General features: G+C 41.8%; 2 protein-coding genes across 5 annotated transcripts; one reads left to right on the plus strand and one right to left on the minus strand.

Annotated features, from left to right (window-relative positions):
• The first annotated feature begins 545 nt into the window (after nt 1-545).
• Nucleotides 546-13,927, plus strand: cunh14orf180 (chromosome unknown C14orf180 homolog). Of its 4 annotated transcripts, XR_004569559.1 has the most exons (10): nt 546-960; nt 1,757-1,787; nt 4,892-4,978; nt 6,545-6,665; nt 8,414-8,444; nt 8,557-8,665; nt 10,791-10,954; nt 11,084-11,231; nt 12,153-12,690; nt 12,891-13,927. XR_004569559.1 is itself a non-coding variant. In XM_034222278.1 (9 exons), the coding sequence occupies exons 1-9, from the start codon at nt 808-810 to the stop codon at nt 12,356-12,358; spliced, it is 1,050 nt and encodes a 349-aa protein (XP_034078169.1). In that variant the 5' UTR covers nt 546-807; the 3' UTR covers nt 12,359-13,927. The 4 variants fall into 4 exon arrangements, 3 of the variants coding, with proteins under 3 accessions (XP_034078169.1, XP_034078170.1, XP_034078171.1); XM_034222278.1 differs by having other exon boundaries at nt 12,153-13,927; XM_034222279.1 differs by having other exon boundaries at nt 553-960; nt 11,099-11,231; nt 12,153-13,927.
• Nucleotides 13,577-16,169, minus strand: LOC117550015 (transmembrane protein 179-like). Its single transcript, XM_034222281.1, has 4 exons — nt 15,833-16,169; nt 15,260-15,397; nt 15,088-15,166; nt 13,577-15,004 (listed from the first exon to the last, which is right to left on the minus strand). Exons 1-4 carry the CDS (start codon nt 16,132-16,134, stop codon nt 14,831-14,833), a joined length of 693 nt encoding a protein of 230 aa, XP_034078172.1. The 5' UTR covers nt 16,135-16,169; the 3' UTR covers nt 13,577-14,830.
• Between the last annotated feature and the right edge of the window lie 7,785 nt (nt 16,170-23,954).

Below are 23,954 nucleotides of genomic sequence, written 5' to 3' on the forward strand. Positions count from 1 at the left end.
CTTTCTTTCTCTCTCATACAGTGGCTGTTCCTAATGACCCTGTGTTTGCATAGATTTGCTGTCTGGTTTGCTTCAGAGAATTTACAAAAGCTTGCTTTATTCTGAGGTGATGTGAAACGTGCTCGCACAGCATTTCTTCTGTTTTGCTTGTTGGTGCATCATTTCCATGCACTCATTTATAAATCATAAGTAGGGCAGTAAGACTTAAAGGGATTCTCTCACATAATGCACTGTTCTGTTCATCCAGGGGAAATTAGGTCAACAAACTGGATTTAGTCTTATGTATACGTTTAAATATTCATCACAGAACATGTGTACACTATATTTGTTTTTATCAATACCTACAGCTGTGTAATTTCCATTTACAGGATTGGAGAGAGACCAAATGAGAAACACATGCTGGCAGACCTACTGTACATGAGCAGAGCAGGGATTGGTCCATAGCTCTGTCACTCAAACAGCAAATGCTTCCCGACTTCCTCTGTCCTCCTTTCCTGGTGCAGCCTGGGAGGAGGGAGGGGAATGTATATTTTCTCTGTGAGCTGCCGGAGCTCCTTCAGCCTGCTCCTCACCACCTGTCCTTGACTTACTGAGCTCCGACGAGACTGAGAGGAAGCTGTGCTGCTCACTCCTCCCTGTGCTTTCTCTCTGTCTGTGTTTATGTGAGCAGCTACATTTAACACAAATCTTTCACTCTGTTTCTTTCTACCTGTGGTGCTTCAGAGGAGTGGCGGGGAGAGAGGAGCGTCTGTCCTCGGCCGGTGGAGCTCTGATGGGAGGCGCTGCTGGCTCTGGCTGGGACTGGGGATGCTGACCGGGGGGAGGGAGGGCCTGTTTGAGCTGGGACAGCAGCTCCAGCAGCAGGGGGAGTCTCAGGCTGCCCTCCACTGCTTCCTCAGCTGCCTGTTGGGACTGACCCATGTGCAGAGCTTCAACTCTCTGCCCAACTGCCTACACCAGGTGAGCAAGAAGACTGAAGACTCCACACCAAATATACTCATAACATTTGTGTCACTCTGTCCCTTTCTTTGTCTTTCACCCACCAACTTGTGTGTTAATTACATGCATTCACTAATGTACTGTATCAGCTCCCACCAACTTGTGTGTTCATTACATGCATTCACTAATGTACTGTATCAGCTTTTTACACAGCTGTATAGACACATTTGCACCACTTCTCCTGTCAAGCATCATAAATTATCCCACACCATGACACACAGGAGACATTCAACCTTGATTTCACCAACACCAATGTCAAATTTAACAGCACAGTCCGTCATGTGTCTGTGTTGACACTGTGAGAGCATTTACTAGAGCTAATAGTGTGCATGCAGCTAAATGAGGTACAGGATGCTGCACTCATACAGTAACAATGTGGTTGGACTGCTCACATTGTTAAAAATACTACAGTGCCCAGTTAATGTCCCATTCTGTGTGGGCTATGTTTTGCTATTTTTGGTTCACAGGCTTTGTAGCACTCTGTATCCAGGCCAAAGATTTAGCAGATTACACACTGGGGTCCTTTGTAAGGCAAGGTTACGATTTTAATTCTGTTTAGTAATGCTTGAAGGAATGTCCCTCATGTCAAAACAAAGCCTCTAAACCAGAACTTTGGAATGTGTTTCACCATGTTGATCAGTGCTGTGCAGAAAAGAAGGATTACTTGTTATGACAGCACATGACACCATACACGCACACAAGCAGGAATGATGTTGTAACTTGATAATTAACCATGTCCATTGTCTGGTCTTTACAGATCGCAGAACTCTTCATCACTGAAAATAACTGTATCCTTTACTCAGGGAAAGACTCTCACCACATCATACACTTTTACTTTCACAAGGACCGTAAGTGTTAGCAAGCAGGCTAACTACACAGCTAGCATTTCCTTGTTGTGGGGTGGACATGTAAAGGATTGTCTTTGGTGGGAGGCGTGGCAAATTCCAGCACAATGGAGGATGTAGCCCCTTTTAGAGAAAGCAGTATAAACTGAGGGGTATAAATGGATGCCTGTGTGTGAGGTCATACTTACAGATTTGTCCCAGAATGCCTTATGTTTTGTGTGCAGCTCAGGCTGTGTGTCTGTCTCTTAAGAGGATTTGTACGCTCTTATCTCTGCACAACAGAGTGGAAGAGCACTAATGAACCTGTTTCCGTTCTGACTAGCCTCTTCATCGCCACTCACTGCTCCTATAAACTATAATAGAATAGGACATGGAGATAATAGAGGGGTGTTTCGTGTCAGTATATATTACCTCCATGACTCTTCTCCCGGTTATTGAGACACTCCAACACTTAACTTGCCAGCTCAGGTTATCTACCTCAGCATGCATCTATCCCTTACTGTCCATTTTCCAAAATACCTCGATTTGCTGAGCTTTACTTCATCAATAGCCATCAGTAGGCCCCGCACATAATGGTACTTAAGAGAGTTATCTACCATGACAGGGTTAAATCTTTTGACATACAGTAATTTATTATGTAGCATCATCAATAGTAATGGTTTCAAACTGTGGCGTTTTATGAATGTCAGAGTTACTTTGTTACATGGTTTTTACTTTTAGTGAAAGGTAAGAGCCAGGAAATAGAATTATATTATTCATTAAGTAGGTCAGCAGCAGAGCGGACCAAATCTAAATAATTTAAACCCAAAAAGTATTTTAAGTACTCCGCTACAATATGATATTTGCAATAGCATGAAACAGTAAGAACTACATCTAATTATATTGATAATACCAGTGTGTGCAGTGATTGAAAGTATGTAATCATTTTCAAGTTGAACTTATTTTCAGTAGTTTTCTTTGGCATCAAAGTAACTGCAGCGGGGATGTTGTGTGTTTTTAAATGGTCCTCTGGGGAAGGAGGTGAAGGGTCAGTGTGCTCAAACAGAGAGGATATGTGAACTTTAGAGTTTCACACAAATGTCTACGACAACAGGATGTACTGTGTCGCCTTACATTTTGTCTGTGGGGTCAAACTAATCTTCCCAATTAGGAAACTAACTCAATGTATATATGTGTGGCTTGATGTATCATTATCAGAGCTGGCAGTATCTACAAGTGACCTTTGTCTGAAGCCAAAAGCCCTTTTGGCTGCTGAGTGTTTACTGATATGCGTTTCTTGGGAAGCCAACCTAGCAATTAGAATGTAATCTCAAATAGAGAGGTGTATCAGATACAAATCTGCTAATCAATATAGTAGTATCACAGTCAGTCACACTTGATCCTGTGATCTATAACTCTTCTGGCTAGAGATGATATTGTGCTTCATCTCAGTGCACCATTAGCAGAGCAGTGCTGCACGTGTGATGAGATGTGCCTTTAGAGGTGCCAGTGCTGATGCAAGTTGTTGTCGGGTTTTGGAGTGCAGTCCAATTACCAGCTTGTGTGTGTGTGTGTGTGTGTGTGTGTGTGTGTGTGTGTGTGTGTGTGTGTGTGTGTGTGTGTGTGTGTGTGTGTGTGTGTGTGTGTGTGTGTGTGTGTGTGTGTGTGTGTGTGTGTGTGTGTGTGTGTGTGTGTGTGTGTGTGTGTGTGTGTGTGTGTGTGTGTGTGTGTGTGTGTGTGTGTGTGTGTGTGTGTGTGTGTGTGTGTGTGTGTGTGTGTGTGTGTGGTGTGTGTGTGTGTGTGTGTGTGTGTGTGTGTGTGTGTGTGTGTGTGTGTGTGTGTGTGTGTGTGTGTGTGTGTGTGTATATTTGGTGGAGCACGTATTCCCCGGAGAGCATAGTGTGAGGTCTCTGTTGTGGTCCAGTCAGGCTAAAAATAGGAGGCAGAAGTAGTAGACTGACCTTTGATGATGGCTGCTCCCCTAATCCTCCCTCCCAGATGGTCCACTTCAAACTCACATTATTCCCTTAAGCCAGGTGATCGCAGGAACTGGGGCAGGTACAATGCATCACCTGTTATCCTGTGTTATATATCAGGATTTGCTTAAAACCATAACAAAAGTGTAGTATTGTATGCAAAAAGGAGTTTCACTTTATTTCCAAAAATGCTAGGTTTTCATACAGGTTGGAATATCATCTTTACTGTAATAATCAGATGCAAAACAATCTTTCCTTTTGATAACTGTCCTTTCCTTTTAATGAGGAGCATATCTAGAGTAGGTAACTGCACTTTGCCTCAGTTTTCCTGTTGGATCTTGTTCCTGTTGTTTTGGTTGAGTTGTGTGCAGTACTGCCATTATTCTCCAGGTGCCAAAATAAAGTAAACCAGCTGTTGTTCTTTTCACCTTTAAGAATTTCTAACCTTAAAAGTAGAAACATAATGTCTATCTTTCCTATCTCAATATAAGAGTACTTTATATTGATGTATAATTGGCAAATAGTGTGAAAGTTAAACACCTAGAATGTAATTTATAGTGTTTTTCCCTCAGGAGATCTGGTGTTAAGTAGGACGTTTATACAGGCAGGGCTTTGTTTATTTTAAGCATTCTCCTTCTCATTGGTCTTTAAATTCACCTGACAAGCATCTGTGGTGTCATTTTACAGAGGGACGGACTCTCAGTACGCAGAATGCTTTGATAAAGTGAAGAGGCTCTATTTTTAGGACGCTTTTATAGAGAGTGTTTTTCATGGAAACAAAAAGTGACATTCAGATCAATCAAGAGGATTCTGTACAAAACACCAATTCAAAAGACACTGAAATAGAAGGATAATACGATATGATACAAAGGGATGTAATCAGATACAACTACAGTATGAGATTTAACATTTGAAACTTGATATGCATCCACTTCAAATCACTACAAAAACCACAAACACCAGCTCTTGGTTACTACACGTTCTGTTTGTCTCGAGGGGTGAAAAAACAGCATGGAGCTTGGCTGGGTTTAACTGCAATAACCGACTAAAATCTATTGACATCCATGACTTATCCTTCACCTTTAAGAACAGATGAGAAGGCCCTGCAGTTCATCCAGGCGGAGAAAATGTTCTATGAGGTGGCATTGATCGAGCTCACGGCTCTTCAGGGGAGCACAGGCAAGTACTTTTGACAGGACGATGTCGATGAATACTGTAGGTCCACATACAGTGTTGAATGTAATATACTACCATATCATGCAGCCTTGGTTAAATTATCTACTTTTGTGTTGGTCATGCTTTGTTTTCTTTATAGCCTTCTAGGAAGTTTCATGTGAAATACATGATTATAGGTAAAATAGTAATAGTGTTAATTTTGTATTAATGATTTGATTCAAATGTAATGTTAAGCTATAGTGTAACCTAGATCCTTTTTGGTCAGTGCACATCAGATGAGTTGAATGTGTAAAGATGAACATGTGGCAACAGGCAGGTATATCATTTAGTGATTAGTGTTGAAGAAGTAGGTTTAAGAATTGTGAATTCATATTTACTTGTGTTTAACTTGATTTTAAGGATGGTTTAAGCTTTTAATGTAACACCATTAATGTCAACGTATTACTTGTGTAAAAACTAAGTCACTATTATAACACCCAATCACAAACTTTCCTAATTAATATCATTTATTTAAAAATAACATAAAATATTAATTTTAATTTTGAGGCTGTTAGCAGATCAGCAGATGCACTGAGGCTGTTCATTGGCTGACAGTCTTTTTTTAGTGGGCAGCTCTCCAAACAAACTGACCCAAACATAATGTATAGCCTATTACACAGTGTGCCTCTTCAACAGCTCAAAAATATATTCTATGTTAGCTCATAAAGCCAATATGAAATGACATCCTCTTCCTGCCCAAGGAATCTTTGTTTACAATATACATGGTGTAGCTTTAAGCGGACATTCACAGCGAGGCCGCTCATTCATCAGCTGCTGCTCCAGACGTCTGCTCTCCCCCTGTCTGCAGCTGAGGAAGCAGTGTAGCGTGAGCAAAGTGGAGGGGAACGGGAAAGACATTGTAGAAGACAAATGGCCACACATCTCATTGGTTGCTGTGTGTTGCTGTGGAATACTGAAAGCCTTGATTCAGCACTCACTTGGATTGAATTCTGTATGTCCAGAGGCATAGCTGGCACTACTATCTAACAATCTCTCTTCCTCTCACTGTTTCCTATCTCCTATGAACCCTTCTCTGTATCCCCACTGACCGCTCACATAATTGTAGTTTTGTAATGCAAACAAACCTTACCAGTTACAATGATTCATTTGCACTTGCTTTTTGCACGGATTACACGCCAATCTAATTTCCACCTCCATTATTGTGAGTGTGTACAGTACATGCAGTGTGTTTGTAGTGTGTCACCGTGGGCCTGCGTGTGTCTCAGTGTTCCAGTGGGCGTGGTGACTGTTGTTTGACTCCCGTATCTGCTCTCTCCTGCCCTTATCTCTGCTCTCTTGTCTCCAGTCCTCAGTTGGCTCCACTCTGCTGTTCAGGCTCAGAGTCCGCAGCAGTGCCAGACAGGCTGATAGCCAGGCCTCATTGTTTTTTAATTCTGTGCAGTGTGAGAGGAGTAAAGAGATCACAGGACAGCTAGGAGAAAGGGATTGATAGTGTAAGGAGCAGAGGGAAAGACTAAGTGTTTAGCTGGCGGGCAGACGGTGACTCCATGCCCTGTGTTTGTGTAACAGGGTCTCAGGAGGAGGCTACACTGGGCTCTGCAGGATGGACGACCCCAGAGGAGCTGTCGGAGCAGGCCTCCCAGGCTCAGCACCTCGAACGGCTGGCCCAGCTCTGCATCATGAGCAAACAGTAGGTAAAACTGTGTCCTGCTGCAGCTTCTGTGGCGCAATTAATGAGGCGTTACATGTTCTGTGAGTTTAAGGACTCAGGGGGCTCATCAGGAGAGAATTTATAGTGAAATAAATTCACTTGTATGACTGTTTTACTACCAGTTCTATACTGTTAAAATAGAGCATATATATATTTATTTTTTTAGAAGCAGCGGCAATAAAAAGCTCATTTGTTTATAAAGTCTAACCCTGAGCAAAGCTACAGCGTGCTGAAATAATCTTAAAATAAATAATTTACAGAATGACAGTAAAACGAATATGTGGGTCACTAGGGTAAATTTGTTTGGCAGTTTAACGAAGCCCCTTTAATGAATGTATCACTTATCTTTGATCACAGTTATCTGTCGTGTGCATCCCGAATTTCCATGAATGCGCATTCACCTCTCTCGTATGGACATTTCTCAAACTAGATAAACTCCGTCTCGAGGTCTTTTTAGCTAGAGTTGAATTTCCCTGTAGATGGAGAAAAGAGACACCGCACTCTACCTGAGTGTTACAGAAGAAATAACTAAACTGGATCTGGTGTCTCCTGTTGCAGGGGTACTTTGTTAGGCCGTAGCATGCACCCATTTTCTGAGCCTCTGTTGTCATTGTTGGAATTAGGCCATTTAACCTCACAGCCAGAGAGGGTGACAGAGGGTGGAAGGGCTGCTCAACGGAGGGCCGGTCACACTGCTTCATTAATGAAAGGAACATACAGTAATTAAACTTACATGAGATTGTACTGATTGTGCATGGCTGTTCCCAGAGGCTTTGGTTTCTGGCAAAAGCATAACACAAGCTATTGGTTTTTCTCTTTCATCTTTTCTTGCAGACTTGCCCTTTGGGGATTATAAAAGTTGTAAGTAACATAAAAAAAATCTAACCAGCTTTGGTTTTTCCAAGAGGGGAAATAGTCGTTATGTTTTACTACTATCATCATAAACCTCAGTCCCAATCTTTGTTTTGTGTGTAGACAGGAAGTTGTAATACTCCCTGAATCTTTCAGCAATGTTTTAGGAAATCCTTTTGGCCGGCAAAGGGCGTTTCTGTCGTCGCTGATCAGATGTCTCCTGAAAAGGACGTTCTGAAGAAGTGCAAACTAACACCTGGCTATTACTAATTGAAGGAAGTGTAGGTTTGGAGCAGCGAAGCTGACATCTGTCACACTAAACAGAGCTTGCTCTACGTCTATAGGCTGTGACGTGAGGGTGATGAATGTCCTTGGCTGACTTTCCATGGCAGATATGAGTGGAACAGCTGGCAGATTAGCACCAAGCACAAGAGTAGTGAAAGGGCACAAGTCAGTAAATAAACCCGTAAGCGCCATGCCTTCTGAAACTCACACTGCAGAATAGAAAGGGGCCGTCAGTACTGGCAGAAATAGAAGGTTTCCACTTCCTGCCGGAGGCGCTTGGGCACCTGCAGCCCTGCGCTCCGTGTCTAATCACAGCTCGCAGATGTTTAGATTCGTCATGCTGCTGAAACTGATATGCTCACCTGGCAAAGCAGCACGGGCCACTAGACTTTATTAAGGTCACGCACTGCTGTTGTTGTTTTCTTTGAATAGATTTGTGTTTAAATGGAAGAAGAATGTGCAGAGGTCATCTGATAATTCAGTGCCATTTTTAAGACACGTCTTGTGTTTTTAGTAGGTATAAAATATTGAACACCAGTGCCACCAAAAGAAAGTAGTCTATTTGTTTAACGGATTCCTTTTCCTTTCAGACCTCATCTCGCTTTAGAATACAGCGGTAAGGTATGTCCATCATTCTCTCTGCTTCATTTCTCGATTGTTGAGCAGATTAAATATTTTATAGCACTCTTTGTGTGGAATTCAAATCCCTGCTATCTCTTTATTAATGTTTCAGGCTGCAAAGATCCACCAGAGGGCTTTTGGTAATGACCACCCCATTACAGCCAGGAGCCTGGAGCTAATGGCCACCGTCTATGCAGAAATCGGCAAGACTGAATATTCAGGTAAACACTCGCATGGGATGATTGACACGAGAGGCACAGTTAATCCTGACCTATGATCCTGACACAATGTTAACAGGGTTAACATTGTGTCAGGACAACCAAACATGGTTGTATGTTTTTCACACAGTGCATATTTAACATTCAGTCTGAGAGTGGATCCCTGCGTCTCGTGAGACATTACAAAGCCAGAAGTTATGTCCTCTCTGCTTTAGAGAGCACACAGCACAGGGTTGGAAGCAATTCAGTTACCCTTTTAACCATGTCAACTCGTGAAAATGTTAAATCACACACAAAGTCATGTCGGACACAAAAGTGCTTTTATGCAGGGCATCAAAAGAAAGTAGCTTTGTGGCAGTTTGAGGGCACAGTTTTGTTGTACAGTGTGTATGCTTGGCTTGCTTTGAGAGAGAGCAACACTCTCTGAACTCTGCGTTTTTGGGAGGACTGCTGCGGTGTGAAAAAGTAATATGCACAAACCAGCCTTGCTGTCGAGTCAGCTTTCAGAGGCGGTGGTGCTGAACAGCAGGACTGGAGTGTACAGCATATAAAGACAAAGATTTATAACACTCCTTGTTCACCTCAGATCATCATAAATGTGTTTGGTGAGATGGTGAGAGTGCAGGGTTAGATGTAGTTGTTGTTGCAGATCAGCACACACAGAGGTCTCTGTGCACTTTATGCAACCTTTTACTTTGTATTGTACACAGAGAAATCCTCTTTGACCCGCCCACTGTAAGAGGATTGAACCGGGGCATGTTTAAGTGGTTGCAGCATTTGTCCCTTGGACACTGTTCAGTGTAAAGTGGGTCATTCCCCCTCCCTCGGCTAAAAAACTATTTATATAAGTACAAATATTATGTCAGCTGTAGTGTGTTGTGTAGCACTATGTGGAAACGCTTTGAAACGTTGATGAGTGATTAGCCAAACTGCTAACTAAGAGATTGAAAATTGTTAAGGTGTCGTGAGGCAGTCAAGCCCTTTTTTGTTTCACTCTATTTAAAGCATATGAGGGGCCGTACAGGGTGTAATTCATACTTGTCCTCTTACACACATACATTCTCCTTTTACATACATACATTTTCACTCTCACACACGTATATATTTACACTCACACATACATTTTGCTCTCATATTATCATATTTAAATGCACACATTCATACATTGTCACTCACACATTTTTACATTTTGTTCTCATATTCATATATTTTAATGCTCATATTTATACATTTTGCTCTCATGCACATTCATTCAATGTTTACATTTAATATTATAAATAATATATGCATGTATGAAGACAATATATATATATATGCAAGAGAAGAATGTATGTATGTCTGAAGACAATATATATATGCAAGAGAAGAATGCATGTATGTGAGAGAGAAAGTATAGTGGAAACGGAAGGAGTGGTTGAAACGGAAGGCAGGTCATTATCGCGCTGTGATTGGCTCAGAAGGTCGAGCTTATAAAGGATGATTACCTGCCCTAAATATGACCCACTTTACTTCACAAAAGTGGGAAATTGAGTGTCAATTATAATACCTTTTTGGAAGCGCATATTAACATGTGTACGTTTTATTATGATTATCAATATGCAGTCTGAAGGATGGTACTGTTTACTTTTGTTGGCATCTTTCTGTATTTTCTTACATATGAAACAAAGTTTACACTTGTTTCATTCTTTTATATAAAACATAAACGTACTGTACTTAAAGGCCTATCTGTCTGTGTCTCTCTCTGTCAATGAAAATAACCATTAATCGTAATAGATTGATTTAACAGTTGATTAAGTCATGAAAGTGAATCATCAGCTAGAGTTGACAGACAAAGCAATTCAGGATTATTGAGACGGAGGATCATTTTTACTTTCTTTTTACCTTTTGGGAAGTACATCGCTTCTGATGAGTTCAAGGCCTTTGCCTCATGTTTATAACTAGAAACTAAGCTGCTCTCTACCTGGCACTGACAAAATTACCTGCCGTCTTTTCTAAGACACATTTGCATAATTACTTTTGAATGTTTTACCCCGCCTCATAGTCTGGCTTAAGAGCAGGCTGCAGACTCCGGTGTGAAGCAGACCTAGCTCACTACTGCTGTACTGTGTGGTCATGACTCTCTTACTAGACTCCCTGGGTCAGTGTGTGTCTGCACTGTCCAAACGCTTCGCTGCTGCAGAGTCCATCAGAGACACCGTCAACTGTACTCCTCATTCCCACCGGGAGAAACACTCAGAGGTCCGCCAGAGGAAGGACACCCACCACCAACAGGAGGACGCACCGACACTTAAGGTAGTGTAACGAGCAGACATTTTCAGCAGTGTGACTCTGGGTTGTTTGTACAAGATGTGTTCCTTCCAGCTGTTTGATGCCGACCTTTGAAATGTATCAGGAGTTTGCAACGGGTATATTCATCCTCAGGTGTATCTGATGCAGGTCACCAATGGCAAAGTGCCCACCTCCATTCTAAAGAGGCCATGTCCCAGCTACGGGTCAGACACTGAACCAAACCACAGACGGAAAGGCGAGCGGAGGGTCCGATTCAGGGAGCCAGAGACCACAGTACATGGTGAGTGAAATCACAAGTAAACAGTCTAACGGAACAGATGCTGCCCTCTGCTGCTTTTATACCTCAACCAAACTATGACTTATTTTCACCTTTACTTCCTTCAGCCTGGCCTTGTCAGCTAGAAAATGCATTTATACAGTTACAATAAAAATGGGAATCATATTGTTTAATTTTTTTTTAAAGCGTACAGAGGAGCCCTCAATCAAAGTGCAACAGTAGTGTATGCCCTTCACTGAAAAGAGAAAGGACAAAATGATTTCCAACATCCTGAGATTGCATCGTAAACTATTGTCCTTTGGGGATTATGTACTATATAAAAATAACGTAATGCTGTAAGACCCCCAAACATGAGCAAGTGATTTACTCTTGGTAATTAATTATGCATGCAAATGAGGCACCTTGGAGTCTGCTCCAGAGAGATAGGAGAGTCTGTGAGGGCAGCTGGTGTTCATCCCAGATGTTAGCTCCTGTGGACTGACTGGCCTCTTCTCTCTCGGCTTCACAGAAATACCTTACTGTTACTCCGTAGGGGGTAAGTTTGTCTGAAAATGTGAAGATTAACTATGTTAACGTGCATGACAAAATGGCAACGGCACACTTTTTATGTAAAGAAAAAGTCAACTAAATATGAGTATGTATGTGTGAAAAAGGGATTTAAGTTGTTAGGTAATGGGTGTAAATCAAATGTCACTTATGATTAACGTTTGATATAACTTTCCCCCTAAACAATGTTTGAAACACATAGAGCACCAGTTTGTGTGACAAGGCCTCCACTACACCCTAGTCACATTATATCATCCATTAAAAACGTCCCCTCTTGAGGTCTTGAATTTGTTAGGTAAACAGGAATAAGAGGGATCTGTGCATCTGGCAATTCAAATGCTCATTTACAAATCAAAATTGTACTTTTTGTTGTTGTAGCCTATGAGACGACAGCGTCCCGCCCCCACCTCGCCCTGTTCACCTGCCTCTTCCTGCTGATGTCCTGCCTGGGCGTGGCCATGTACTGCACAGACCGCCGGCGCCCTCAGAGAGTGTGTGAGGAGCTGGAGGCCACGCTGGCTGTCTACCTGCTGCACATGAAGCAGCTGCTGTGGGGCTGCTGGATATGGCTGACTATGCAGTGACTGAGACCGACCACAGATGGCGACATCGAGCCCCCTTTAATTTTTTCAGACCCTCTTTTATTTTCCTATCTCTGAAGGAGCCCGGGCCTACAAACACCTCAGCCTTTTTTTTGCAAGGCTCTGAATGCTGTCAGTGACAAAGGGGAACAACGTAATCCCAGAAATATGTAGCTTCCATGTCTGTATGTACATATGTGCTAAGGTGGTGGGCACGCCACTCCTTATTTAGCATATGGTTTTGAACATCTGCAATGTTGATGCTCACATATTCTGTGAGTCACTTAATCACCAAAACCATTCGATCTCTCAGTTTGAGTCACAGTCTATTATAGGTGAGTGAATGTTTCCATGGAATGCACATTTGTATTTTGTTACAATACACCATATTTGTATATCAGATATAACACAGAACTGAATGTGTATATATATATATGGATCAATATACTAAGGACTATCACATTATTCAGCCTTGTAATTGCACATAAAAGAATGTAGACATGTTTGGAAACAGCTTTGATTGGCACTTTTGCAGGAGGACGAGGATGGACACAGATGTGTGAACTGTTGGATAATGATCTGTAAGAATGGAAACACAGGGCTGCATCATTTCCCAGCACCAGGTTGAATGTCTAATAGAGGGAAAACGCCTCCTTTACAGACTGGCTGCTGTCCTGTACGACTGACTGTCTTCAGCTCCACTGAAGAGAAAATCTGCAGCACAATGTTATAATTCTCTCTCCTTATCTATCGTTGAAGAGAGTATACTCAAACTGAATGAATAATAATGCTTTTAACAGTGTTCCTCTTTATAACCGCTTTAATACAACAAATTACCCTTGATCCTAAATGTTATTTATTCTTCTATACTGTATATCTGCATCTACACTTATATCCAACTTTCAATAATCTTTACTTTTTTTTAACTTTTTGTTACCTATTGCATTTCTATTTAAAACACTGGTATTCAGGTTTTAACCGTGATTTCAAATGCTCACCAAGCTTTGGAGAAATACATGGTTAGACACATGTTTTCAAAACATTTAAAATCAATATATTTAATTTGATTAATTTATTTAATACTAATAAGAGGCCAAACACAGAAATAGCAGAATCAGATTCTGTATGTTATTGTCCCCAAATTCAAGCCACACAAATCTATTATAGAAGTACAGTGATGCACATCAGACCTCATTATGAGCAATAACACACATCTCACAGTTTCCAGTAAAACATGTCGCTTTATATAACAGGTTTCAGGGTTTGGAAGAAAAGCATCGGATTTTGGAGGTTTCACATTTGAATGTCAAAGCAATATTAGGCTAATAACGCCTGTATAGAAGAAACAAACACTCTCAACTCCGTACTGTCAGACTCAATTGTCAATAGCAATAAAATAGGCTATCCAGTAAACACATGTCCTGCATATGCACATTTAACTTAGAAGCAGCTTTTCATGGCTGTCTACATGTTTATGGTCACTTTGAAAGAAGTGCCTTTATGGAGGGTTTTCTTGGTTCCTACCGTTTTATGATTTCACTTGTTTTGAATAAAACTGTCATTGCCTATCAAGGTCAAGCAGGTGATGTGCTTTCTTCCTGTTATCCCTGCCAAAAAGTAAGTGTGTGATGTATATGTAAAAGGGAGAAAGATGCATGCGGGTACATTTGTGCGTCTACTCACAGTCACACAGTATATTAGTTTGTAGCCTATAAAGTGTGAAGAAGTGGCCTGAGTTACTATATGGCACAAATATGATTTTTATCTCACATAGATTGCTAAAAGCATTTTTGGACCGGCTGCCCGATACCTAAATGTACTGAACTACAATTTGTCATTTTATGAAACACCTTTTGTTTTGCTGATAAAGGTTTGAATACGTTGCTACAGCACATATCCTTTTACTTTGCTGCCACATGCAAAGACTTCTTCATTGAGATTCATTGCACATCCTACCAGATAAAATCCTTCCTTAGGAATACATTTATTGGTGTATAAAACAAAAAATAACAACCCTCTACATCTAAAAACCACCACCCTATTAATTTGTCATGCATTTGGTCCATGCAGAACTTTCACAAAGACAACATGATCCACTGGCCAATCAGTCCTGCCATTAATAATGGGTTGCTAAATAGAAAAAACTGGAAGTACTGGCATTTCCATTATATGGGCTGAATACTGTGGGGGCTGAACTATGGTTGTTTGTGTTGAAGAGGAATGCAAGCACTGGACGAATAAGCTCAATAAGGCTAAATTCCTCAAGGATTAAACACCACTGGGAGATTTTTGGAGGGACAATCAATTGCCTTTGGAGAACAAAGCTAAAACCGGTTTGATTCAATTCATGATCAATGAGAGCGAAAGCCAATTTGATTGTCTACAGAGGCAAACATTGGTGTTTCTCATGGCATGAGGACTGCACGGATGAGTGTGAGCGAGTGTGTGTGTGTGTGTTGGTATGTCCTCTGGTTTCTAGATCAGGCCGCTCTTGAGGTCAGAGTTGCGGCGAGAGGAGCGGCCCAGCAGAAGGTCCTTCTCGTGGATCAGGCTGTCCAGAAGGTCCTCTTGTCTGTAGTTGTGGTAGACCTTAAGGAAGGCCATCACCGCGATCCCAAGCCAAGTGAGCCACGCAGCCCACAGGCCGAACTGGAGACAGAAGGAAATCATCGTAAATAACTAGAATTCAGGATGTGGTTATCTTTCCTGAAGGATATTAACCGTAGTCTTACCTGAGCTATAGCAAACTGGTCGTAGAAAGCTGAGTTGTCCAGGCCGAGTTCTAGATCAGTGTCCTGCAGGTCCTCACAACTAAAATATGACACAAAAGCTGGTGTTGAGGACGATCGCTGCATTGTAAAAGGAAATGTTCTGAAAAGTTGAGTTTGTGTACTGCTCTCTTACCTGCTGGGCATAGTCCCACCCTCTGTGACGGAGTCGCACCACATGTTGAAACCAACACTGATGATGGTGCTGGACAGGAAGACTGTGAACACCACCAGGGAGCTGATCAGCAGGTTGAGGAATGCATTAAAGATGGAGCTGCAGACAGGTAGAACAGAGGATAAAACTGAAATCCCTGATTTATGTTTACATTATCCATATCAGGTCTATCACATGGCTTTATTTAGTTATGTGTGTTATAATGGCTTCCAGTCAGACGTGAACATTATGACCTAGGTTGGAAATACTGTATGTTAGCCACAGTAGGCAGTGACTTAGATGTTTCAAAGGCAACAGTGTATTGCCTCCATCTTTTTAATGGAGGACCACAATGACTAGTCCTTTTTATATACTCATGATATGGCATTCATCATAGCATAGCCTACATTACACGCAGTGCCAGAATAACACATATGGAAGGGCGTGGGAGATGGCCAAAAAAAACACTTCTACATTGAGCCCTACTTGATGCAGCATGCCTTAATAGCGCTGTATTGAATTGTGTTGACGGAGCACAAGTGAACGGTCACTCACTCGTCGTGTCCTTTGCACAGTAAGAAGAGCAGCCTCCATGCCTGCACTGCGGACAGTATGAGGGACGATATCCCGACAAAAGTGATGAAGCTGCACGAGGACTCGGGTCCCCACTCCTCCACGATGAAGCGCTGCTTCGACACCGTGATGTTCTCGTTTTGCCATATTCCCCGCGTGAAGAGCAGGCATTTTCCTCCGAAATCCTCCGTGTTTTCAGACATAGGCACCACGGCGATGAAGCCGAAAACGAAGGCAAAAAAATAAAGGATGCATTGCCCGAAAATTAAATTATCGAGGGCCATTTTTCTATCTGCCTCTGCTGCTCTCTGCGTCCAGGAGAAACTGCGGCTGCGCAGTGGAGGCAGCGATGAGCTGAGCAGCATCCGACGCTCAGACTGCTGGGGGGGCCTCCAGGGGTCCACATCTGATCGGCATCCAGCTGAGGAGATCTTCACTGGTCCTCTCATTAACACGGATAGTTAACACTTATATGACTCTAAATTCAAAGATTCAAAATGTTTAATATCATATAATGAAAAAGTCACAGTAGAGTATGTTGAAAAAACGACATAGTATATTATAGTATGTTGAAAGAACATGAAAAGAGTTATATTATATGTTCAAAAAAGGTATATTTTAGTAGGCCTACATGGAAAATATCATGAAAAAGTCATAGGTTAGGGTGATGAAAAATCATAGTGTAACATCCGAGGTGTTAAGGCTTCAAAGATACTTCTGTGTAACAAGAACTCAGGAACTTTAGTACTTTTTGGAGCGTCACAGACAGCACCTCCGTTTATTATTGTAGAGTCACACCACACTCCTTCACAACTTCAGGACAGACTGTGCATGCTCAAAACACATATGACCTCTCAACCCAATGCTTACATGCGTCCCCCCTTACTGAAAGAAATGTCCCCATTTCCACACACATGGTGAGAACACAACAAAACATAAAACAAACTATACAACAATGAAAAACCCCAAAACTTAACAAATCAAACTTGGCATGACATAACCTATATTCCCCTGTCCTGCACACTTGAAACATGAAAAGAAAACACAATTATGCAGCATAGAATACATAGGAGAAAAGAAACACACAAGCATGTAAACACCAGTCATTCAGCCCATAACAAAGTCCATAAAGCGGACAGGAGGCCACGCTAACCTCCCAGCCCGAGACACCGTCGGTGCGGCTCGAGCTCAGGGGAATCACCAGCCCCAGAACCCGGCCCAAGATCACAGTCACTTTCCCCATCGGAAAATCTCAAGCGTCCAGAGCTCTGTGGGGAGACTGCATCCTGCAACGGAAGAGGCTGAGAAAGGTTTAAGAGAGACCTTGATGGTCCCTCCAAGTTCACAAGTTCAAGCTCAAAACACATGACCTCTCAACCCAATGCTGACAGTAGTATAGTATACCGAAAAAAGTCAAATGATATATGTGGAAAATATCATGAAAAACCTCATAATATAGTATTTCGAATATATAATGCAATAAGTCGTACTATTATATGGCTAAAATATATGTGTTTAAAGTTATAATAAAGATTGTAAAACTATATAATGAAAACAAGTTGTATTTTTCAGTATGTCAAAAAGTCATCAAAAGTCATAGTATGTCATTAAAACAGTCATAATCACGAATAGTATGACATAGTTTATCCTAGAATGTCATAAAGAAAATGTTAAAGTATAATGTGTCATAAGAAAGGTCATAGTATATTATTGATTGATTGATTGATAGATAGATAGATTGATTGATTGATTGATACATTTATTTCAAACAAGTAAAATAAATAATTACAAAAACAAAAAATGTTGCAGTGCATAGTCATGTAAGAGAAAACAAAACAAAGTGACATTTACAACAACAACAGCAGCATCAGCAATATAAACAGTCCCACATCAAGTGTTGGAAAAGGAGTGAGAACAAGTATAATTTATTTAATCTCACCCCCTTGTCCCTAAATAAATTATTAGTGTGTATAATGTTTTCAATGAGAAACATAGGGTGTGCTGTTTAACATTTGAATAATGTACCCAACATCCAGCATACATATTTGGTAATATGGTAATTATCTCCTATATTTAAAAGAAAATTCAAGATTGGAAAAAATTGCCATAGCGTACAATTTTTCTAATACGCTTGGTGTAACTTTTCAGATAATGTTTATTTAAGGTGCCCAGTGCAATTATGCCCTTGTACACACCTGCAACCCTACACACACACACACACACACACACACACACACACACACACACACACACACACACACACACACACACACACACACACACACTGACTGTACTCAGAAATTAGAGTAATGGTTTGTTTATACATGGTGACAGTCCTTAAGGAAGGGCAGGTAGCTGTCACAGCCATCTGACACGCTTCACTGAGCCCATCTGGTGAGCTGGCCAAGGTGTCTCACCCCCCCTCCACCACCCAGCCTCACCGCCGCTCACAGTGCCCTCCAAATGGGCAAGGCCCCTGCATAGTCAGACCCTCTGTCTGATGTTCTTACCTCAATTATGTCCTTGATGTAGTCCACAGATGCTGCACAATGGGATGAAAATACCTTCAGATAAAAGGGAAGCAGCAAAGAGACCAGCTTCTTTACAGACTAGCATGCATTCAGTGTGCGCACCAAAACAAATATGAATGATTTGTGTGCATAGACATACACAAAGATTTAGAGCTTCCCAGACCCGAGAGATGGTTATTTGTATCCAAAGTGCCGCATTTTGCATGCCCTCCCTTGCACATGATTTATGTGTCATTTTGCTGCTCCACAGCTCTCTTTTTTCCATGATGTTATCAGCTCTCAGATTAGCTTGAGTCATTGCGTGTGCTTATGTGCATGTGTGCTCTAGGTCTGCTTTTAGACATCATTAGGTATTGTAACTTATGTTTCATGCTCCTTATGCATTTTTCTCTGACAGATCTTTATTCGTATATGATAAATTGTCCAGATGACTATTTCCTTATAATACATCAAGTTGCAGTTTAGACCTTTTTTTGTTGATGTATTACACTGTTCTCTTTTAACACAGCATTCTCTCCTTTTCTAATAGAAAATCAGAGCACATGAAGTGAACCATAACTATGCTGCCATGCTAATGTTCTGGCTAGACTTCAGACATCACCTGGTATCAGAGCTGCTGCCACACCTGCAAGGTCACAGAGTAAATCAGAATAACTCTATAAGGCATTCCTGCTTAACACAAACAGGAGATTACATGCACATCCACACACACAACTCCGAACCACACTTTTAGATAATACAGCATGTGTGGGCTCGTGAACTGGCCACCCAGGGGAGACCCAGAGCACAAGTGTGTCAAGCTGAAATATGTGTTAAGTTATTCACCCCCAGAACAAGCTAACGTGGGAGGGAGGGGGATGCTAACCCAAATGCAGTCCCTTGGCTATGTGCAAATACGGGGAGCGATGGGCAGCAGAAAGCACTGGGAGGTCATCCATTTTTCATGAGATGCAATGGCAGCAAAGCTAGAGGAAAGAAAACAGTCAAGAATCTTAAGTGCAGAATTATTTTCAAGGACACCACACTGCATTTTTTGTGAAGAGCATTTATGTTTAAAATGGACTAACATGGACCCTTGTGAACAGATAATACACATACACAATATAAGCCAACATTGTTCTTTTTTATTGGAGTTTTAAGGAGTTACATATTTAATAGTTTGTGTTTATCAATAATCCCTGAGAAATCCATTAATGAGTGTTTCTGACCGTGGAGGAAAAAAGGTGTGGCAGGACAATATCAGCGGGTGGGAAAGGTTGCTGATAGAAGCAGAAGCAACAGCCGTCAGATTATACTGACCCGCTGATTGATGAGGAAGGGGAGACGGATCACTTCAAGGTGAAAAGTCTATGCGGTGCTCACCAAGCCTGTCGGTTTCAGTCAGTTCATTTGGTGCAAGTTTATCCTTACATTACAATGTGAATCTGATCTGAATCAATAAAAATGTTATAGACTTAGCAAATATATTCCATTTAGTTCATAAACTAGATGTGTTTTATGTCTTCATGCTCTCTTCACTCGTTTCCCTTTCCGTAGCGTTCTCCCACTTCTTATGGCACCTTGTGAACCTTTCCCCAAACTGCTCCAACCCGCGGGCTCCTCTTTGTCTGCCTGTAACACGAAACAAAAGCAGAAAACAGACACAATTACAGCCTCATATCCTGGGCAGTGATGTGGATGGCCTGATGAAATATCCTGTACCCATTAATCTTTCCCCAGGGGGGCGCAGGAGAATGGGTGCACTGATTAAATGCTCCTAATAGAGGCCATTCGTCTCCCCTCGGATCCTGAACGTTTCAACATCATCCAACACTACTCCCCGCCTCCGTCTGTGAAAATATTGGTATTTTCATAAAGACAGCAAACTCGATAATATTTCACTCTGTGATATATTTTTAAGCGGGTATGATCTCTTTGTGAGCTTTTTCCATTTGATCGATTACTTTGTTTTGAATACGGTAATATCTCGTTTACAAGTTAGCCAAAACAATCATAATAAACAGTCACGCATGAGGTCATACGAGACAAGATCAGAATTTATAGCTAACACTAATTACTATATTTAATATCCTGATTTTCTTATCTTTAGCCACTATGCCATTAAATAGATGATGGTTTGATCAGCCAGTAAGGGTTTGTCCTAAACTCATTTTCACACATTAGTCATTCATATCTGACAATTAAGCAAATCCTACACAGCATTTCCTACACGGCATTTCTAGCCAGGATGAACAATTAGATAACACTAACAGCACTGCTTTCAACACAACCACCTGGAAACACACTCACACTGAGAGTGCAAGTTAATGGGTGTAATGCATTCACTACAAACATGCACTGTACAACCAAAGTAGATTGGTCGTGATAAACACACACTGTTTGTACAGTGTTTGCTACTCAGGCCTGAGGTATAATTATCATTAATTAACATGGCGTAAACGTTTCACCTGCCAAGCTCCATATGGTCCCCAAATCTCAACAAAAATAATTAGGTGACTGCATCCCAATCAAACAATTATCCAATCAACTCTCAGTAAAACAATTACATGGTCATATCTGTGCAATGATTTTACAGTGCTTGTTCAAGTCGATGCACAACATTATAATTATACAATATAAAGAGGTGACAACATCAGCTTCAGATATTATATTTTTGACGAATAATTTTTTTTCTGTCTGCACTTCAAGAAACAACACAATTGATTCATATCCCCTCAAATACAGCCTTCACATTTGGAAAATGACATCATTGTAAGCTGGGATCTTAAAGCAGCTGTGTTAATGCTTGAGGACAGGAGAAAGAGGGATGAAGGGTAGTAAAGAGGGCACCTGCTGGGTTGTGATGGAGCAAAATCATCAGGGACCAAAATGAGATCATCCGAATCAGAGCTGCTGTCAGGCTCCTTAACTGGAACAACAGTGACCCCTACTGTTCCCACTGGCTTAAATCTCCTTATAATGAACACACCGCAGCCTCCATGTACAGCATGTATCATCAGAAGAAAGGTACCTGTTCGCCATCGCTGCTGTCGCCTTTATTTTTTGCAGTGAAGTCCATGAAGTTAACCAGACTGTTGGAGTATGGTTGGCCCAGAACAAAAGAAGGCCTCTTATCCTCTGTGGATGAACAGAAACAAAAACATGAATATAACATCAAAATGGTCTCTTTGTTTCTAATGATAATTCACCAGTTCTAATGATCCATTGCTGGAAACATCAGACTTAATCTGTAATCCAGAGGCTGCCTATTTGACACTATCCTTTTAATTGTATGCAACATTGCTCCACTCTCATGTCTTTAACCCTTGTCCCACTGACAAGGTTGGGGCATCAGCAAGGGGCAATAGGCCGTGGACCCCTGAGGCACCGCGGTGATGAGCACAACGCGGCAGATGGAGGGAGGTCTGCCTGCAGTGAAAGACGGTATACACCTCCCATAGAAAGAGTGGGGGAGGGGGTTGAAGGGGTTGTTTTATGGATGACTGACTGCTTCAGCAAGGTTAAGGGAACCAATCTCTGACACTTCACTTCCTCACCAGTCCCCCTCTCCTCACAGCGCAGACCCCCTGCCTCTGCTACATGTACCTGTGTGCTGCACCATGGTGTGAACAGCGGCCCCTCTGACATATAATTACATCCCGCCAGAACACAAACACAAATTATTCATGCTTAGACCAATGCTAGCAAGGACGTCAATGGGGTATTCAATTAGCACGTGTAAGAAGCTTTTGCAATGTTTAAGAAGCTCTAAAAAAAGACAACATGTTTCCTTATCTTTACAGACCCGTGTACACTATTTGGTTGTAAATGGTGTTATATGAATAGTAGTGTTTATTCTTAAGTATAAAGAAAATTGAAAATGCTTTACCTGATGTAAAAGTCGCTCCTGGTGCTTTAGTAGGTAGAAGGCCAGTGGAGGCTCTATGTGTTTCCAAATCCTCTTTCAAGCAAAGGCCCATGTTGTATTGTTCAAGCCAGGCTGAGGTGCTCTTGACATCCATCTGTAATTGGGCTTGGAGGGAGCACTCATTGGTGTTATCAGAAGGAGCAGAGGTGGTTATGAGGTCGCAGGTTATGCTGGGGGTCAGAGAGCTACCAGAGAAGTGAAGCTGTGAGGGGAAAATTGAGCTGCACACAGGGGTGAGGAGGGAGAAGTCCTGCTGACCCGGCTCTAAATCCCCTGAGCCTGTGGCTGCTGGATCCTCTGAGTGAAGGTCAGTCAGAAGGTCCTGAGTGGTTTCAGACAGAGCCCAAGAGAGGTCTTGATTGAAGCATGCAGCTATTTCCTCTTGCTGGTCAGGCTCATATGTTTTCTGGTCACACACAGTGAAAAATAATACACATGAAGAGCCCCATTTTGTAAAAAGGTATTGTAAAAATCAATCTACGGTATATATTTTCACGTTAAAGAGAGCTATTGCATACCAGATTAACTTCCTTTTCCATGAAAAAGTCAGATATGTCTGCTTCACTAAAATTGAATATCTGTGAGGGCATGCAGTCTGATTGGTCCTCTTGGTTGAGTGACAACGCAGAGCTGCACAGATCAGTGACATCTGGGGGTCCATGAACTATGTCCTCTCCTCTGCTGGCCATTTTCTCTGTGGGTAAATGTTCATGCAGTGATGTGAACATTCAGTAAAGAACAATTTAGCTGGATATATTTTTGTTGCTTCAGCTGGATAAACGTACACACCATAGTCAGGTGAGAGGAAGCTGTGACCCTCCACCGCAGACTCACAGAGCGAGGGTCCTGATTGGCTGACCTCATTGCTGTGGAACTCAGGAGGAAGATACAACCTGCAACTTGACCAAAGCAAACATATAACTCAGTTTTAATTGACTCGCCAGTGTTAAATGCACCATAAGCATATTGCAGGATAAGATGACCTCTGACCTTTCTTTTACAGGAACGTTCTCATCCATTGAAGGTCCTGAGGTCTCGCTGGATAAAACATGTGTCATATCCTCTTGCCCTGAGGAAGAGTTTATTTGTATCTCTTATGAATGTCTCTCGAAGTGAATATAGAGCAAGTTAAATGTTTTCTAAAGCTTACCCTCAGAAGATAGAACCACAACGTCTTTTTTCAAGTTGTGGTAGAGCAGAGAAATGTGGTCTGTGGCGCCATCTGCTGTCATCTCAGGGCAATGTGGCAAAGATGTTCTGCTTTCTTCTTCTTCCTCCTCCTCTTCGCTGCTTGGGTTCTCTCCATAAGTGAGGAGAGAGGAGATCCTCTGCAGAGTCACTGTACTTCTATACTCATAAGGACCGTCCCGTCTCAACAGAGGCAGTGCGGATGCTGAGGTGAAGAAGGAGATGTTCTCAGAGCTCAGATCCTCAGAAGAAGAAATGCTCTCTGGTGGTTCAGGCTTCTGCTGGGACAAGAAGAGATGTAAAGGGCAAGGATCATTTTTTCTCAAAATCAATGATCTACTGTTGTGGTCATTTATCTCAGGGCCACTGACAATGCATACATTAGAGACAGGCTGCTTCTCTTCTGCTTCATCTGTATGTGCTGTCTGAACTGTTTCTTCTAACATGGCCAGTGGGGACGAGCTGGGCGTGAGATGAC

The sequence above is a fragment of the Gymnodraco acuticeps genome, unplaced genomic scaffold, assembly GCF_902827175.1.
Source record: "Gymnodraco acuticeps unplaced genomic scaffold, fGymAcu1.1, whole genome shotgun sequence".
NCBI lineage: Eukaryota > Metazoa > Chordata > Actinopteri > Perciformes > Bathydraconidae > Gymnodraco > Gymnodraco acuticeps.

Excerpts from the sequence above, each read along its gene's own strand:
- cunh14orf180 (XM_034222278.1), top strand. The coding sequence starts at position 808 with ATGCTGACCGGGGGGAGGGAGGGCCTGTTTGAGCTGGGACAGCAGCTC. Across the intron at positions 6,666-8,413 it reads CTCTGCATCATGAGCAAACA|ACCTCATCTCGCTTTAGAAT; the intron begins GTAGGTAAAACT and ends TTTTCCTTTCAG. Across the intron at positions 8,445-8,556 it reads CTTTAGAATACAGCGGTAAG|GCTGCAAAGATCCACCAGAG; the intron begins GTATGTCCATCA and ends TTAATGTTTCAG.
- LOC117550015 (XM_034222281.1), bottom strand. The coding sequence starts at position 16,134 with ATGGCCCTCGATAATTTAATTTTCGGGCAATGCATCCTTTATTTTTTT. Across the intron at positions 15,398-15,832 it reads CTGTGCAAAGGACACGACGA|CTCCATCTTTAATGCATTCC; the intron begins GTGAGTGACCGT and ends ACCTGTCTGCAG. Across the intron at positions 15,167-15,259 it reads GGTGGGACTATGCCCAGCAG|TTGTGAGGACCTGCAGGACA; the intron begins GTAAGAGAGCAG and ends GTCATATTTTAG.